The sequence below is a fragment of the Punctularia strigosozonata genome, assembly GCF_000264995.1.
Source record: "Punctularia strigosozonata HHB-11173 SS5 unplaced genomic scaffold PUNSTscaffold_22, whole genome shotgun sequence".
Lineage (NCBI taxonomy): Eukaryota > Fungi > Basidiomycota > Agaricomycetes > Corticiales > Punctulariaceae > Punctularia > Punctularia strigosozonata.
This window is the reverse complement of record NW_006767454.1, coordinates 60241-74575: the sequence shown is the minus strand read 5'-3', so window position 1 is coordinate 74575 and position 14335 is coordinate 60241. Positions and strand designations below refer to the sequence as shown.

At 55.5% G+C, this 14335-nt stretch overlaps 4 protein-coding genes across 4 annotated transcripts; 2 read left to right on the top strand and 2 right to left on the bottom strand.

The window, feature by feature from the left end:
- Positions 1-21: 21 nt before the first annotated feature.
- On the bottom strand, positions 22-2574 carry PUNSTDRAFT_139244 (uncharacterized protein; the record flags this gene model as incomplete). Its single annotated transcript, XM_007388933.1, has 7 exons — positions 22-43; positions 117-1745; positions 1802-1824; positions 1879-1932; positions 1991-2147; positions 2207-2349; positions 2413-2574. The coding sequence occupies 7 exons, from the start codon at positions 2572-2574 to the stop codon at positions 22-24; spliced, it is 2190 nt and encodes a 729-aa protein (XP_007388995.1).
- Positions 2575-3442: 868 nt separating this feature from the next.
- On the top strand, positions 3443-4971 carry PUNSTDRAFT_146888 (uncharacterized protein). The gene is made up of 4 exons (XM_007388932.1): positions 3443-3653; positions 3716-3848; positions 3903-3957; positions 4680-4971. The coding sequence occupies exons 2-4, from the start codon at positions 3819-3821 to the stop codon at positions 4814-4816; spliced, it is 222 nt and encodes a 73-aa protein (XP_007388994.1). The 5' UTR covers positions 3443-3653; positions 3716-3818; the 3' UTR covers positions 4817-4971.
- A 1456-nt stretch (positions 4972-6427) lies between these two features.
- PUNSTDRAFT_77636 (uncharacterized protein) lies at positions 6428-7115 on the top strand (the record flags this gene model as incomplete). Its single annotated transcript, XM_007388931.1, has 2 exons — positions 6428-6598; positions 6657-7115. Coding segments are annotated over 2 exons (630 nt in total), but the record flags the coding sequence as incomplete, so codon positions are not given.
- A 2194-nt stretch (positions 7116-9309) lies between these two features.
- Positions 9310-13883, bottom strand: PUNSTDRAFT_139242 (uncharacterized protein; the record flags this gene model as incomplete). The annotated part of the gene is made up of 12 exons (XM_007388930.1): positions 9310-9434; positions 10061-10154; positions 10227-10370; positions 10468-10525; positions 11109-11311; positions 11400-12170; positions 12225-12388; positions 12444-12895; positions 12947-13178; positions 13227-13711; positions 13764-13807; positions 13857-13883. 12 exons carry the CDS (start codon positions 13881-13883, stop codon positions 9310-9312), a joined length of 2799 nt encoding a protein of 932 aa, XP_007388992.1.
- Positions 13884-14335: the final 452 nt, after the last annotated feature.

Sequence of the window (14335 nt, the reverse complement as noted above, 5' to 3'; positions counted from 1 at the left end):
CGTGGGCCCGGGTGAGCTTCTCTATCGCCTGGGGATATTCGCCCTGCAAGCGGTGGATGTCGCCCAAGCTCCACAGGCAGTTCGCCACGCCTTGTCGGTCTCCAATCTCGGAGTACACGTCGTGGGCCCGGGTGAGCTTCTCTATCGCCTGCGGGTACTCGCCTTGCATGCGATGGATGTTGCTCAAGCTCCGCAGGCAATTCGCCACGCCCTGTCGGTCTCCGATCTCGGAGGACACGTCGTGGGCCCGGGTGAGCTTCTCTATCGCCTGGGGGTACTCGCCCTGCATGAGATGGACGTCGCCTAGGGTTTTCAAGCACTGTGCTACCATATTCTGATCCTCAACTGCGGTCGACTCCGCCAGTGCGTACTCCAGATCCGCCTTGGCCGCCGAATAGTCACTAATGTGCTGCCGCAATCTTGCCCTCCTTACCAGGCCTTCTCGATGCCCGACCTTTAGCCCACAGTCTGGCCATCGACTGAGCAGGTCGTCGATGAGATCAGTCGAAGGGCGTGTCCAGTATTGAAAGTTCGTGAATTTGAAGGCTGCACGAGCAACTCCCCGTGTACCTGCTTGCGCCCGTCGTAACTCCTGCTTGAATAGATAGGTGGTGTTGCCCACTTCCGGAAGCAAGACGGCGCATGCCTCGGTGAAACCCATATCATTGGGGTCAAGATCCCCGTACTCGTCCGCGAGCCGGATGTAGTGTTGAAGGAGCTGGCCATAGAGTAAAGCGGAAGGGGGGTGATGCTTCAACATGTATTGTCGGATCGGCGAGAGCACCTTGACGGACCCATCGGAGGCCCTGAAAGCTAAAGAGGCGGCAAGGATAGTCGCGAGGGCCGTGTCTACGTCCTTCAGGCCCAAGTTCATCTTGATCAGTTGATCGATCCCACCTTGAACCCCGTCAGGTAAACTGCAAATCACCCCGAGCAGCGCAATCGCCTCCGGAACACCTTTCATCCGTTTCGAATCGAGGGACAAAGATATCGATACGTCCACGCTCGTAAGGCGGGTAGGAGAGTCGTGCTCGGCCTTGAGCATGTCGGTGGACTGTCTTTCCCATCGGTGCAAGAGGCTGGAGCAGGGGAGATCACCCTTGACGCTGGCAAGCAGCTTGATGGCCAGCGGCAGACCGCCGCACTTGTCCAGGAGTAAATCGAGATCTGGCTTCTCGTTCTCTGTGATTTCTCGATTGACAGAACAGAAGAGTTTCATCGCGTCATCGGGGGAAAGGGGGTCCAGAGAGATGGGTGACCATCGAACGTCTCCTTTAGCGGGCGGGGAATTTCCCCTCATCGTCACAATCAACCGGACGTTCGGCGAAGCAGCCAACATGCGAAGAACCTCGGTGAGCTCTGTCTGTGTCCCACCCGAATCCCATGGACTCTCGAAGTTGTCCAGCGCGAGTACCACCGACCCGACGTTCAAAAGAGAAGCCAATTTCTCCATAGGATCCCCGCCAGATGACGAGCTGCCACCAAGAACTTGCACGATGGCCTGGACCAAGGCTGACGCCGTGAGGAGGGAGTCGCATGGCACAAAGCAGCAGCGGTTGCGCGACTTGATGGCCTGGTGGTCGAGGATAGCCAGCGCGACTGACGTCTTGCCGATGCCACCGGTACCCAGAAGAGCGATGTGAGGCCGTTCCTTGTCGCTGAGTTTACCAACTGCATCTTCTACGACATCATCTCGCCCATAGAAGTAGATCGGGGGTGTAGAGACGACAGACGAGATCTGAATGCTACTTTAAATCGTCAACATCACTGCATTGGGATGTTGTATATATGGGGAGCGAACCTTGGGATAGCGGATGTCGAGGTCTATATACGATCGGGTCGTGAGTAAACCATCAAATCACCTGATGACGAACTGACCTGAGCTATACATTTCCTGTTTATATCGAAAGCGATATTACTGAGGACAGCAACCTGCTCATCGAAGGCAAACGTCAGCTCTTGTCAATGTCAAGGAAGCCGACGGTCGCACCGTGAACTCCTGAACAGCATGGTCGATCTGACTGTTATAGCCCGACAGCTGCTCCGCCACCGATTCTCGTCTTAGCAATGCTGACCCAAACGAAGCCCATGAGAACCCCTTGTGAAGCTTGAGTGGTATGAGCCCGTGCTTGATATCCGTCAACGTTCTGTGAAATTCATGGATGAACGAATGAGCACGCCGAAGCCAGTGCAGGCTGGGACTCACCGAGCCAGATTACCGAGGTATGACCTGAGGTGGTCAGGTACCTCTTCTTCCTTCTTTCCACCGAGCTGGTTCAAGATGACGAAAATCAGCGCGCCTATCCGGCGAGCCAGCTCCGTACACGCTTTCTCATTCTTGCGAACTTTCTACAAGGGGATCCGCGTCGGCGCCGGATACGATACAGATGCCAAGCGCGTTCGTCGACTCACCTCGATCATCGCAACGACCTCTTTGGCCAGTCCGACGGCGCCTTTGAGAGGTTCGCACATGACGAGACCATCCGAAATTGCACCGAGGACGGAGAGGACGGTTTTGCTGTGTTCGAGCGCGGCATCGAAGCGCCTCCAGTTGGGCCCATCGGGGTGTTCCATCGTCGGTGAGATGGGCAGAGGAAAGAGGACGAGGCAGGGAAGAAGAGATGTTGGCGTGCTGTCAGCTGCATTCCGTCCTCATGGCCACCACGCGGTGTACGGCCCGTAGATGGCGATGCGAGAGGGTTCGGGGTGGGTGTCAAGCTTTCATTGTCAAGAATAGCATACTTTCGGCGCTTCGGGACGCACAGACGTTGCACTTAAATTCGACAGCCTCTTGTCTTTCATAACTCGGAGAAGGATATAGCATTCTCAGTCGTGGCGCGTCATACCAGACTGCAAATGCAGAGAGAGCAGGGACATGGTACAGGCGCAGTCAGCGCACGATGAGTGTGTACAATATAGTGGGATCAAATAGCTCGTCCCCTCCGCACGACTTGCGGTACATATGTTCATGGCTGTGCAATCTTTCCCAGAATGCACAGCCAGGAATCCGATCTCTGCCAATTCGTCGACTCCGACTGTGGCCTCTCTGGTACTGCTGCCGAGATGGCTAGTCTTGGGACGTTCATAAGCCTGCGTTTCCTTGAGTTAATCTGCCGATGCATTCGAGCGTGAGCTCAACATCCCTAGCCAGGGATGTTTTCCATCACCCATCCCGAGACTCAAGCAACGCTTCACGACTGGCGCTCGAATATTGATGAAGATCGACATGTTTCTCTAGCAGCTCCTACGATGAACGTTATCGAACCAAAGACAGATGCAAGTGCCGACCAATATCAACACTCAGCGGGACTTATTGCATACTACATAGCTCGTAGCGACATCGGGGGAAGCGCTCGGCCGCTCTCGCGTGTCTCGACGTGGACTTTCGACCTCTTTGACCTTGCATTCCTAACCCCCACCTTCTCGAGCCCATCAATGAGCCCTAATGAGCCCTTTGACAACGTTCAGACCGCTTCCGGATGTCCACAAGCGTACGCCGGAGGAGGGGAAGGTCACTTCGACGCTTGAGGGGGTAGAGGCTGCAATATAACCTGACTTGGGAGAGCTTCTCTGGATGCTATCGCGTCTACATGTTGGACGTTGACCGCGGCTGCTGGTTGAATGCCGAGGGGGGCATGGGCCTCCACAAGGAGGTAAGCAACCGAAATTATCCCGTAGATCATGGCTCCTCGTGCTGAACACTCGCCTGCATCAGATCACCCACTAGACTCTAGAGGACCAGGAACCCGACACGAAGCTCCCAGTTTGCCTCCCAACGAATTTTTTCCTACTTCACGTTGCAGCGCGCTCGCCGGTTGATGCGAAGTTTTCATCGGTGGACATCTATGGTAAGTCTTCTATAGACATCATTGTTTCGCCCGGCTCACGGACGTGCGTCTCAGCCTCGATCCTCTCGAAAGCCGTCTCTGTCCTCAGGATCCGTATCGCTATACACGTGTACGGATTGATATCCAATGCAACAAGACAGGGACCTTCTTCAGTCGACGGATCAATCGATGGATCACCCGAACACACTGAAAAGCCTATATCTTCAATGTATGCAGCCGGGACTTCCAACATGTCGAGGTTATACGAGACGTTGGTCTCCCATGTTTCGCAGCACGATGTATTGACGTATACTCAATCGTCAAGCGCGCCTTACCCGCCTCCGCACCTGCTCCCATCGAATGTCTGCTTTCTGGCTTATACCGTATCTTCGCGATATCGTCGAGGACCCTCAATCTTATAAGTATGAACTCTCGGAACCAGCCGTCGGTCGATCAGTATGGCTCCAGAACGCAGGTGGCAGCGACGGATTGTGCCGTCTCCTCGCACTCCGCATTTCACGGGAACGTTTCGAAGCCCCACTGTTCCCGGGACCAGCCTTCGGCCGGTCACCGGTCATCCGGCGCGTCAAACGTAGTCTCGACTTCCACGATCCTTCAGGCGCCGGGAACAGTCTCTAGCTCGATCCGGGTCGAGACGCGCGGGCCCGGAACTGGAAAGCAGAACATTCCCAACGAACCCTCGCTTTCTCATGGCGAACGAATTCCCCTTGAGGCCCCAGAGATGATTACAGCCGAAGGCAGCACTTCAGCGACTGTTACAGAGGAACGAAGTAGTGAGATAGAGCACGACGTCGATTGTGCCAGCGCGCCGACACTGCCTGCGTCAGACAGACAGGATGCGGAGGATACATCGGATAGAATCCCAGCCCACGACCCAGATTCTAGGTCGAGCCAAGATCCACTGGCGTATCACGTCCAACGCCAGGACAGTGGTCGCGAACAGGATGGAGCGAAGGATAACGTTGTGACGCAGGCAGAGGGCAAACACGGTAGCGACCGAAATCTAGAGGTGGGCGGCGCGGGCGGCGCAGGGTCATCGTCTGAAGGAGGACACGAATATCGGGACGTTGGTGGACGGTGGATAGAGAGGTTGAGCCCGTTTGAAACTCGTTCATGGAATTGATCTCGTGGTATCGACAGTATGCACGAAAGCAAGAGAGCATATATAGCACGACAGCATGCTCACTTAGTCCTACATGCATATCCATGCGCTGCGCTGGTGTTGCTAAGCACCGTGACCTACCAAATCCTACGAGTATCTGAGGCTGACTATGCCCGTGTCGTTCTCCCATGCCAGTCCTGACGCTGAGCCCGGTGATGCTGATAAGCGAGGAAACGAGAGGTCATCCGGGCGCTTGAGCTTGTTCTGACGTCACCTCGAGGACTGAACTACGCCGCGCGTCTCTCGTCTTAGACATCCGTCGCTCATACGCTAAACGCACTGGGCCGATTACATGGTGAGCTCTTTCCTTCGCCTTTTTCTGATATTGAAATGAAGTAACAGTCTGTCCAGGTCTGCAGGTTCTGTACTACAATCCGAGGCAGGCGCAGCTGCAAGCAATGCGATCATATCGATTGGCGGGAGCGCCACTACGATTGCTTATAGTAGCAATCGGATATCCATCCCTATCCTCCAAACGTATGAGTCTGTCAATGCATACCCCAATTGTACCGGTACCACCGGAGACGTCCCTTTGCATCTCTGAGGGGCTGTCCGGTTGACAATGACTCACATCACGAATGAGGCGCTGTGCTCAGGTACCATGGCAATGTAATCCAGCCTCCTGCTCCGGATTTAGGATGATGTGCCCATCTGTTATGCGTTGTCCAGGTCTCCCCTCTACAGAACAAGTCACAGACACTGCACAGACACGAGCTGCGTTTACATCTCCTCGCGCTCGTATCGCTTTGACGTTAGTACTCTAGGTTCGCGATCATCTTACACATGGATCTTCCAGTTTCCTCGATATGGATCAGGAAGTTACGGCGCGCAGCCGCCCATTCTCGTAATACATCAGCGCCCGTGGGTACAGAGGATTTGCTGCATCATAAGAATTGACATGGCCCACACTGCATGTGCGTCGACAACCCCCATTGACGAAACCTCACGCGACGTTCTGTATCAAACATTTGGACATCAAGGAGCGTTCTATTTAACACCATGCAAAAAGGTGCCGTACACGTGTAACAGTTGAACCATTCCCTGACTCTCATCCCAGCAGTACCTCTTGATAATATTATGCCGCAAGTCCGACCTACACAGCCGCATGGCCGCCCCGAACAGGTGATGGTGATGACATACATACGTGCCCTGAAGCTCACGCTGAGAACACCTTACGAACAGACAAAGTCTGATACAATACGAGAGGAACACAACGAAGATTACAGACGCTGGAAGGAATGGAGAGAGGTCCGTCTTCAATCTACGTTTTTGGTGGAGCGCTTTTATTTACTTATGTAACCGCTCCCTTATCTAACTGATCAGCCTCCGCGTCCGTATGCCACGCTAACAGCGGAAACCGATTCAGACACAGGCACATCGAATATTCACATGGACGAGAAAGAGCCGAATGTACGAAATGGTTTCCCTCATAGTCTTATCACGGACTCATTTGTCTCTGGGTCAGCTACCAAACTTCAATGCAGCGTCAAGCGATTCGGGCTGGGCCTATGTATACAAAAGACTTCAACGGCACGACAAGGACATGATTGAGGGATATTCGGGAGACATCGATAGTCTCCTCATCTTTGTGAGCTCATAGTCTCATACGCTTGGGATTTTCCATTTGTTTATCTGGACTGTGACAGGCGGGACTTTTCTCCGCGGTACTCACTGCCTTCATCGTGGATATTTACAAAGAACTGCAGCCAAATTCCGGCGCACTATCGGCACAGCTACTTGCCGATATCTCCCAGCAGCTACATAGTATTTCTCAAGGTCATGCTTCTTTGCCTTCCGCGGCTTTGGCCCAATCGTTTCACTCGCCGCCGCACCTTATCGCTGTGAACAGTCTATGGTTCCTGAGTCTCATTCTCTCCCTCGGGTCGGCTCTTCTTGGACTATTCGTCAAGCAATGGCTACGCGAGTACATTCTCTGGACATCCATCTCTCCGATACAGCACGCAATACAGCTACGAAGATACCGATTTGAGGCTCTCCAGCGATGGCATGTTCCTTCCATTGTAACCCTAGTTCCGGGTCTGCTACAGATGTCGGCGCTGCTCTTTGTTGCAGGGCTTGTCGTTCTTCTGTGGCAAATGAACAGAACAGTTGCGTCGCTCGTCTCATTCGCTGCAGGCTTCGTCGTGTGCTCTGCGGCCTTCGTAGTCATTCTTCCTATCTTCGTTAACTCGTGCCCATACAAGACGCCGTTCGGATGGGTGACTTTGTCCGCCATACGTGTTCTCGGTGTTCGCAAGGCCATGGCAATCCTTTACAAAGTGCGCTGGCCCAACTTCCTCAGCAATATCGAGGATTTCTTGTATCGTCACTCTCACATGCACCCGGATATCTATCCGCTTGTCGGATGGAGTCACAGGGACTTGGCCCTTCCGAGCTTTGGTCGAGGCCCAATACATTTTGCAGAGAAGCAATGCTTCTCGTTGCTCTCGATAGCATCGCACGAGGAGTTGGATAAAGATACGATAGCTAAATGCAGCTCCGATATTCCAGGCCCGCGCCTTCGGACTCGCGAGTCGCTGAAGCTCGGGAATAGTATGAGCCGCCTCGGTTTATGGCCATACACCCCAGCGAAATACTTATGTGGCTATTGGATAGCCATGTCAACGTTCCTTGACCTTCCGTGCAACAGCTCTGTCCCCGCTTTGGATCTCCTTCGAGAAGTGGCTGAAACTACGAGGTCCCCAACGGAGGATGCGCAGTTTCACATTGATCTACAAGATGTCCGGCTGGATATTCTACGCAACGCCCTCGGCGGTCTCAACGACACACAGCAGTATCTGATATTCAAACTTCTGGCTGTGTCGATCGAGTCAGGTATCAAACACGACAGCTCACCAGGACTCTTTCCTAATAATTCGCCTCCTTTCACGAAGGAGAATATGTCCTATTTGCATGTCAGTTCCCTGTGCATGATGCGGATCCTCTGCGATTCCCAGCGCGAACTCGTCGGCGAATATATGGCAATGTTAGTCCGAGTCCTCGTCAATGTCGATCGCCTCACTTGGCCCTCGGGTGCTTCGGGACACTGCGTACTTCGGTTTATGATGTTGGACGCAGAAACGCACCTTCATCCAGGTCAATCCATGTCACTCATTACGTTACGGTCATGTGGAGCTAACATCTGAGTGAACAGATTGTTCCCCTGAGGCTTTCGAAAGCTGCCTTGACTTCATCAGTACTCTTGGGGACTTCGACGTGTCTCAACGGGACATTACACGGAAGCAACTATTCTGGTCCCTGTCGGACGTTGTCTGGGGGCTCAGAATCATAACTGTTCCCGATATCTGCTCCAGATCACTGCGTAACATTGAAGCGGCTATGGGGAAATACATGCGAGTGCTACACGCCTCACTCATAGCGGAGTTGTGTGCTCTTCGGGAATCAAGGCCCGATGACTTACGCACGAAGGGCTTTGTATGGCATGCTGATGTGGACTGGCCAAAGTTCGTTCGCTTCACGGCGCGCCATCATCACCTTGCGCCTAAGCCCACCCTCCCTGTTGTGCATCGCATTCTCGAGGCACACTACCTGAACCTCTGGGGTTCTCGGATAGAGTCACAATTCGTAGGGCAGGAGATGTCCTGGGGCGTACCTCCGGGCTCATTCGAAGATATGACCCGCGTATGCCTACATTTTCAATTTCAGCCCGAGTTTCGTCGTGGATCGACATCGGGGTCCTCCTCCAGTTTTACTTCCTATTCGTGATTGGTACCTCGCCTTGACACAGTGATATCAGCGCAGCTGCTGGGAGAGGATATTGTAGGTGTCCGCAGTGTCTGCAAATACACATCTCTTGACAGGCATAATACAACGCGAAAGGCCGAGAATATCTCGGAATAGCGATGTTTGTAGCATATATCAAGGGAAGACATATTGCAATTGCCTTCGCTGACCCCAGATTGGACGCCGTGCTCAACGGTGGTGTACTGCCGGATCCGGCGGGGCTCATCACCCCGTAGCCCTTGAAGTTCTCGAGGCTGCAGTCGAGAGTCGTGTACTGAATCCCCAAGACGCGGTCCGTCTGGGCTCTCTTCCAAGAGGAGAACAATCACCATACAAATAAGTGAGGTCAAAGCATGTCCGAAGTCCTTTGACATCTCAGGGACAGTGTGGCGTTTGCCATTTGAACTGCGTGGCACAGACTCCCAAGACACGCAACCTGAGGGCAAACAAGCCCAATACGGCGACACGATCCGGCTATGTTGCGTTTCACGAGAAGCGGCGCAGGACGCGAGAGAGATTCTTCAACGATTCGGCCAACTGTCCTCCGTAGTCGAATTAGAGCTCGAGATCCCTGACGCGGTCCAGATTGTCGAAAGCATCCGAAGATGCTTCTTTGCCAACACCCATAGACTTGGTGAGCCCCGTTATCCAGACAGACCGCGGCGCGTGTTTCGACATCGCTAGAGATGTCCACGTTGAGTTTGGGGTTAAACGGGGTACGAGTGACCATAGAACAGCACCGTCGAGGGAACCGCGCGCCCAGGGCTACAAACATGACTGAAGGCGTGACTTGACGGGAACTGGAAATCGGCGTCTCTTTGTCGTTGACCCGTTTCGACTGACCTGCGCTGGAGATGACCGCCTCGAGAGGTGCTGGAGGAAGGTCAAGCCCAGTATATAATTGGAGAGCCCGGTCTCCGAGTCGAAGCTGAGTAGCCACTTGTACCCATGCACGATATCGGATGGTATTGAGGGCTGGATATGACTGGTTGAGCCAGCACTCAAGGGCAATCGCGTAAACTGGAAGATTGAAACAAAGGCAAGTACTCGCGCGATAGCAGCCACACTTTTCGACTCAGGAAGTGCGAAGAGTCGAAGTTTTGGTCCCTGGAGCAGCCCTTGCGATTTGGACATGAATCATCGTCGAATCCACAGGATTGCGCGGCTAAATTCCACGTATGATCGCTCCAGGATTGTACGGGTGAACTCTGCCCTGGGAGTGAGCAAGGAGGAAATCATTTGAAGTACCGCTCGTTGGGGTTTGGCGGCTTTGATTACGATACAACATCCGTCAATGCCAACATACTCCACATGTACAGCGGTAACGTCAGGTTGTCGTTTTGCACACTGAGCGCCTCCAGAAGCGAAGCTAGGACCGCCACGCCCGAGTACCGCCAAGTCTGGTGGCGAAACGAGTCAGTATCGACGAACGATCGGGCAGCGATGATGGTCGAGTCAGGAACGTTACTGACCGAGAACGCTTCCGCGACTCCGGCAACCCTCAGCAACCAGGCGGAACTGACGACGCTCAACACGAAGGCCGTACTGCCTTCGAGCGTCTTCGGCGTCGTCGGGGACCACCGGATCCTTCCAATGCGTTTACCCACAATCGAGGCCTAGCCGCCGCCACCGGATCCGCAGTTGAAATCAATACGAATGGTGCAGACCCCAGTCAGCGCGCACATTCGAAACGCATGATGGTTCTAGACGCACCACGGCATCTCCCACCCCCAGTGCCAGTACACCGGTGTACTGAAGAAGTTGCGACGACCTGGTCCAAAGGAGGGAGTCGCGCGTCAGTACCGGTGGGTGTTAAAACAGTCGAACAAACCGAATTCGCGGGATCGATGATCAATGAGGGAAACACACAAAATGGAACGGACGACTTTCCACGGAGGGGGTGCAGTACGAGAAGATGTGCGACCACACGAAGACAGAAGAACCACACGCTCGTGATCGCGCCCACGGCAACCCACCAGCGCCCGCACACCCCCGGCGATCAAGGGATAAACAGCCCACGGGCAAATCTGGGAAATCGCCCACCATCCGGCGGAATAAAGTGCGGATGCTCGCAGCGCAGCACGGCGCTTCTCGCGATCCGAGAGTTGGTTGCTCGGAGACGCATGGCAGGAGGGCGCCCATTCGAAACCAAGCATGCATGATGCGGTTGCTCCAGTGAATCCAAACCTCCAGAAAGGGAGTCGGAGCAACCGACCAGGTGGATGGAAATCAGAGACGGGCTCAGAAAACTTCTGCGACCACGCCAGAAAGCCTGAACACAAAGACACGATGTCTGGCGCTGAATAGGAATGCGGGCTCCAGGGAACCCATGACGTAATATATGGACGACTCACGGCTCAAACCACAGGCTGCCCGCGCAGCCCGTGAGGAGGTAGAAATGGCTGAGGATCGCGGTACCGGCGTCCTTGTCGTCCAGGAACTCGTTCAGGAACACATGTACCGCCGCGCCGAGTGGATACAGCGCGAAATAGCGCACGTACTCCGCGAACGTGAACAATGCAAAGGCCGCCGAGAACGAGAGATGAGTGAAGGCCGGCTACAAGACGTATTGATTTCAGCTCGCTTCTTTCACCACCACGGCAACGAAACACGGGAGAGAGAGGGATACGCGATCAGACACCTACGTCGATCGCCAGTCCAGGCAGAAACATCGCCACAGCCAGCGCATGGAAGAACTTCCTACGCGCATTCAGCGATAGCGTCGGCACACGTTTGTCCGCCGCGTCCAGGAGTTCCGTCGCCGCCTGACTCATGCCCGTCCCGTTGGGCAGGTTCGGAAGATTGGGCAAGTTGGACAAGTTGGGCAGCGTGAGCGACAACGATCCGCCAGTGGGCGGCGTCGACGGCACAGACGTGTCCGGAGACGACGCCTTCGCGACGTCTTCCCTCTCCGTAAACATCGATCCCGTCAAAGAGGACGTGGCCTCGCCCGGCCCTGGCGCCTGGCCCTGATTCGTGCTCATCGGGCGATACCGCCGCGAGCGTGCGAGCTGCCGCGTCCAGCCTGCGACGCTGATGATCCCGAGCAGGCCCCAGTAGGTCAGCAGCGCCGGCCGGCTCCACTTTCTTCGCCCCTTGAGCACCCAGAACACGGCCCACGTCCACGGGTTTCGTCCGCCCATACACCACTGCGTCCAGATACCGATAACGCCACCGATGATGAGCACCGCGCCGGCATAGAACGCCAGCGCGACCAGCCGCCGCTGCTTGAGGTGTGCGGGGGCGCCCTGGCGGAGGCGCTTCGCGGGCTGGCGTGCGAGGCGGCGCGAGAGGACGAGGATGGGCGAGAGAAGGAAGCCCGTAAGCAGCGAGCCCGGGAGAAGAGCCAGCTGGTAGATCAGCAGCGGGGTCGGCGCTCGATATGTCTTGATGAAGAGCGTCGTCCCAGGCCAGATCTTTTGCAGACAGTGAGTTAGTGTGCAACGAGCAACGATGTGGGTAATGTCTACCTTGGCGATTGTTAGGTTCGTGAGCTCCATGAAAAGAATCGTGGCCCCAGTCGCGAACAGTCCCAGCTCGCCGAGGGTGAATCCCTGATGCGCAAGACGTATCGCGACGTACAAGGTCGCCTGGAAGAACACCGAGCTGAACAAGACGTCCACATAGCTAAGATCTGACGGTGCCACGAGTCAGTCACCATACGCCACGAGGAAAAACGACGGGCTCACTTTGCCACAAGCCGAGCCCCGCCAGCGGCATGACTGCCTGCAGAACGAGCATCCCGATAGAAACCGCGAGAGCAAACGCAATATACAAACCGGCCTTCTTCGTTTCCTTGCGAGGGACCGTCCCACGCTCACCCTCGGCAAGCGCTGTCCTGCGACGGTACCACTCCTCGGCCCACCACGATGCGCATACATGCGTCAGCAGGATCGCGGCGAGGAGCGTTGAGAGGTCGACGAGGTTGCGTCCGGACGCGACAAGCGCTTCTAGGGCCGTGTATGAGTGAGCGCCCGTGGAGGAAGCCAGAACGGCAGGGGGCTCGATGCGCCACGCGGGGGGTACAGGGTTATATGAGGGCCCATGTCGGGCTCGGAGACGCAAGGTGTTGCAGAGTATGCCCGAGGCAAGCAAAGGCCCGATGAGGAGGGCGGAAAGGATACCATCGTCGGAGGACGCTCTGCGTGCCGTAAACACGCATGTAACTCACGGAACCGGATATTGAACCCACCTATAGTTTTTGGGTACCGACATCCAGATGAAGCCGAAGAACTCTTGACGGACCACAGGAAGTTGTATCGGGAGCGAGTTGCCGCGTCTGCTTTCGCGGAAATCGGGCACGCGAGGCGATTGCGGCCGAGCAGGGGGTTGAGGTGGTGGTGGCGGGTATACGAGGGTGCTCGTGATGATACAGCGAGTCCATATCAGATAGACAACTGTGATGGCGAAGAGTCCGAGCAGTTCTAGGGAGGATCGTCAGCCTATATGCGCATTTGCCAACCATGACCGACCTGTGACAAGCCATGCATCGGCAGCGCCTCGCTCGAATTGGGAAATCTGCCAAGCAGCATACAGAAGGGAGCAGAGCAGCAAGGTGCTTTCAGCCGAGCTCCTCGCGTCGACGGACACCTTCGACTTTGCCCGCCAGGACAAGACCGGCAAATCGAGCGTCGCGGGTAAGATGTATCTGACCCTTGTTGCCTTGTGCCGCGCGATGATCGACGAAGACGGGGTTCTCTGCGGGCGCGAAGGCCTGGTGCCGTTGCCTATCCTCACTACAGGCGACCTCGAGCGGGTGAACGATCCCCGACGGGGCGCACGGCCCTCGTCCGACGATGCCCTGCGTAGAGGGTGGGGGCTGGATTCCAGAAACGACCGCTTGGCGGGGGCGCCGTTGTGCGATGTCCGCACGGGACTGTGGTCATATGCGCGACCGCGATCGAACGGGCCCTCACTGTCTGTCTCAGTATCGGAGCCTCCGTTCGAAGATGCAGAACTGGCAATGCACGTTAGCCCGCATGGATGTGATATCGACAGTGAATGTTCACGGCACCTGGAAGACCCCGCTTGATAACTCGTACTCCAGCCGACGCTAGGCGATTCGTTAACAGCAGTCTCCGACTGTACCGGCGCTACGGCACCGACACGTCGCCGCTTGCGCACCGCATCCGACGAGCGTGCTAGCGTACGCGAGGTACTCTTGGTCGCCGTGGGCGGCGGCGATGGCGAAGACCGAGAGCGCGCCAGTGTCAATAAGTAGCGAGAAACCGTGTTGGAGGCGAAGAAGAGTGATTTCTTCTGACCTCCTCTCGGTTCGTCCCACCTCGCTGGCGATGATGTCGCTCAAAGCGGTCGGTTACGTAAATGCAACGCGAGGTTAAATTTGGCACGCGCCACGCGACTTGCCCGACGCGACTCGTCGCGCTTTTCTTCGACTTTGGTTACTTACATTCTACGTGTTGTTTGTCGTCGTCATGGCAGACGTGGAGGAGACAGTATATCTGGAGGATATTGAACCCGCGAAGGCGACCAAAGGCGCCGACGCCGACGTGACTGCTGCTACCTCTAGTGCTCCCTCGTCACCGGCCGCGTCCCAGGATCAGTCAGAGAGCAGCATGAA

Excerpts from the sequence above, each read along its gene's own strand:
- PUNSTDRAFT_146888 (XM_007388932.1), top strand. The coding sequence starts at position 3,819 with ATGCGAAGTTTTCATCGGTGGACATCTATG. Across the intron at positions 3,849-3,902 it reads TTCATCGGTGGACATCTATG|CCTCGATCCTCTCGAAAGCC; the intron begins GTAAGTCTTCTA and ends CGTGCGTCTCAG. Across the intron at positions 3,958-4,679 it reads ATCCGTATCGCTATACACGT|ACAGGATGCGGAGGATACAT; the intron begins GTACGGATTGAT and ends TGCGTCAGACAG.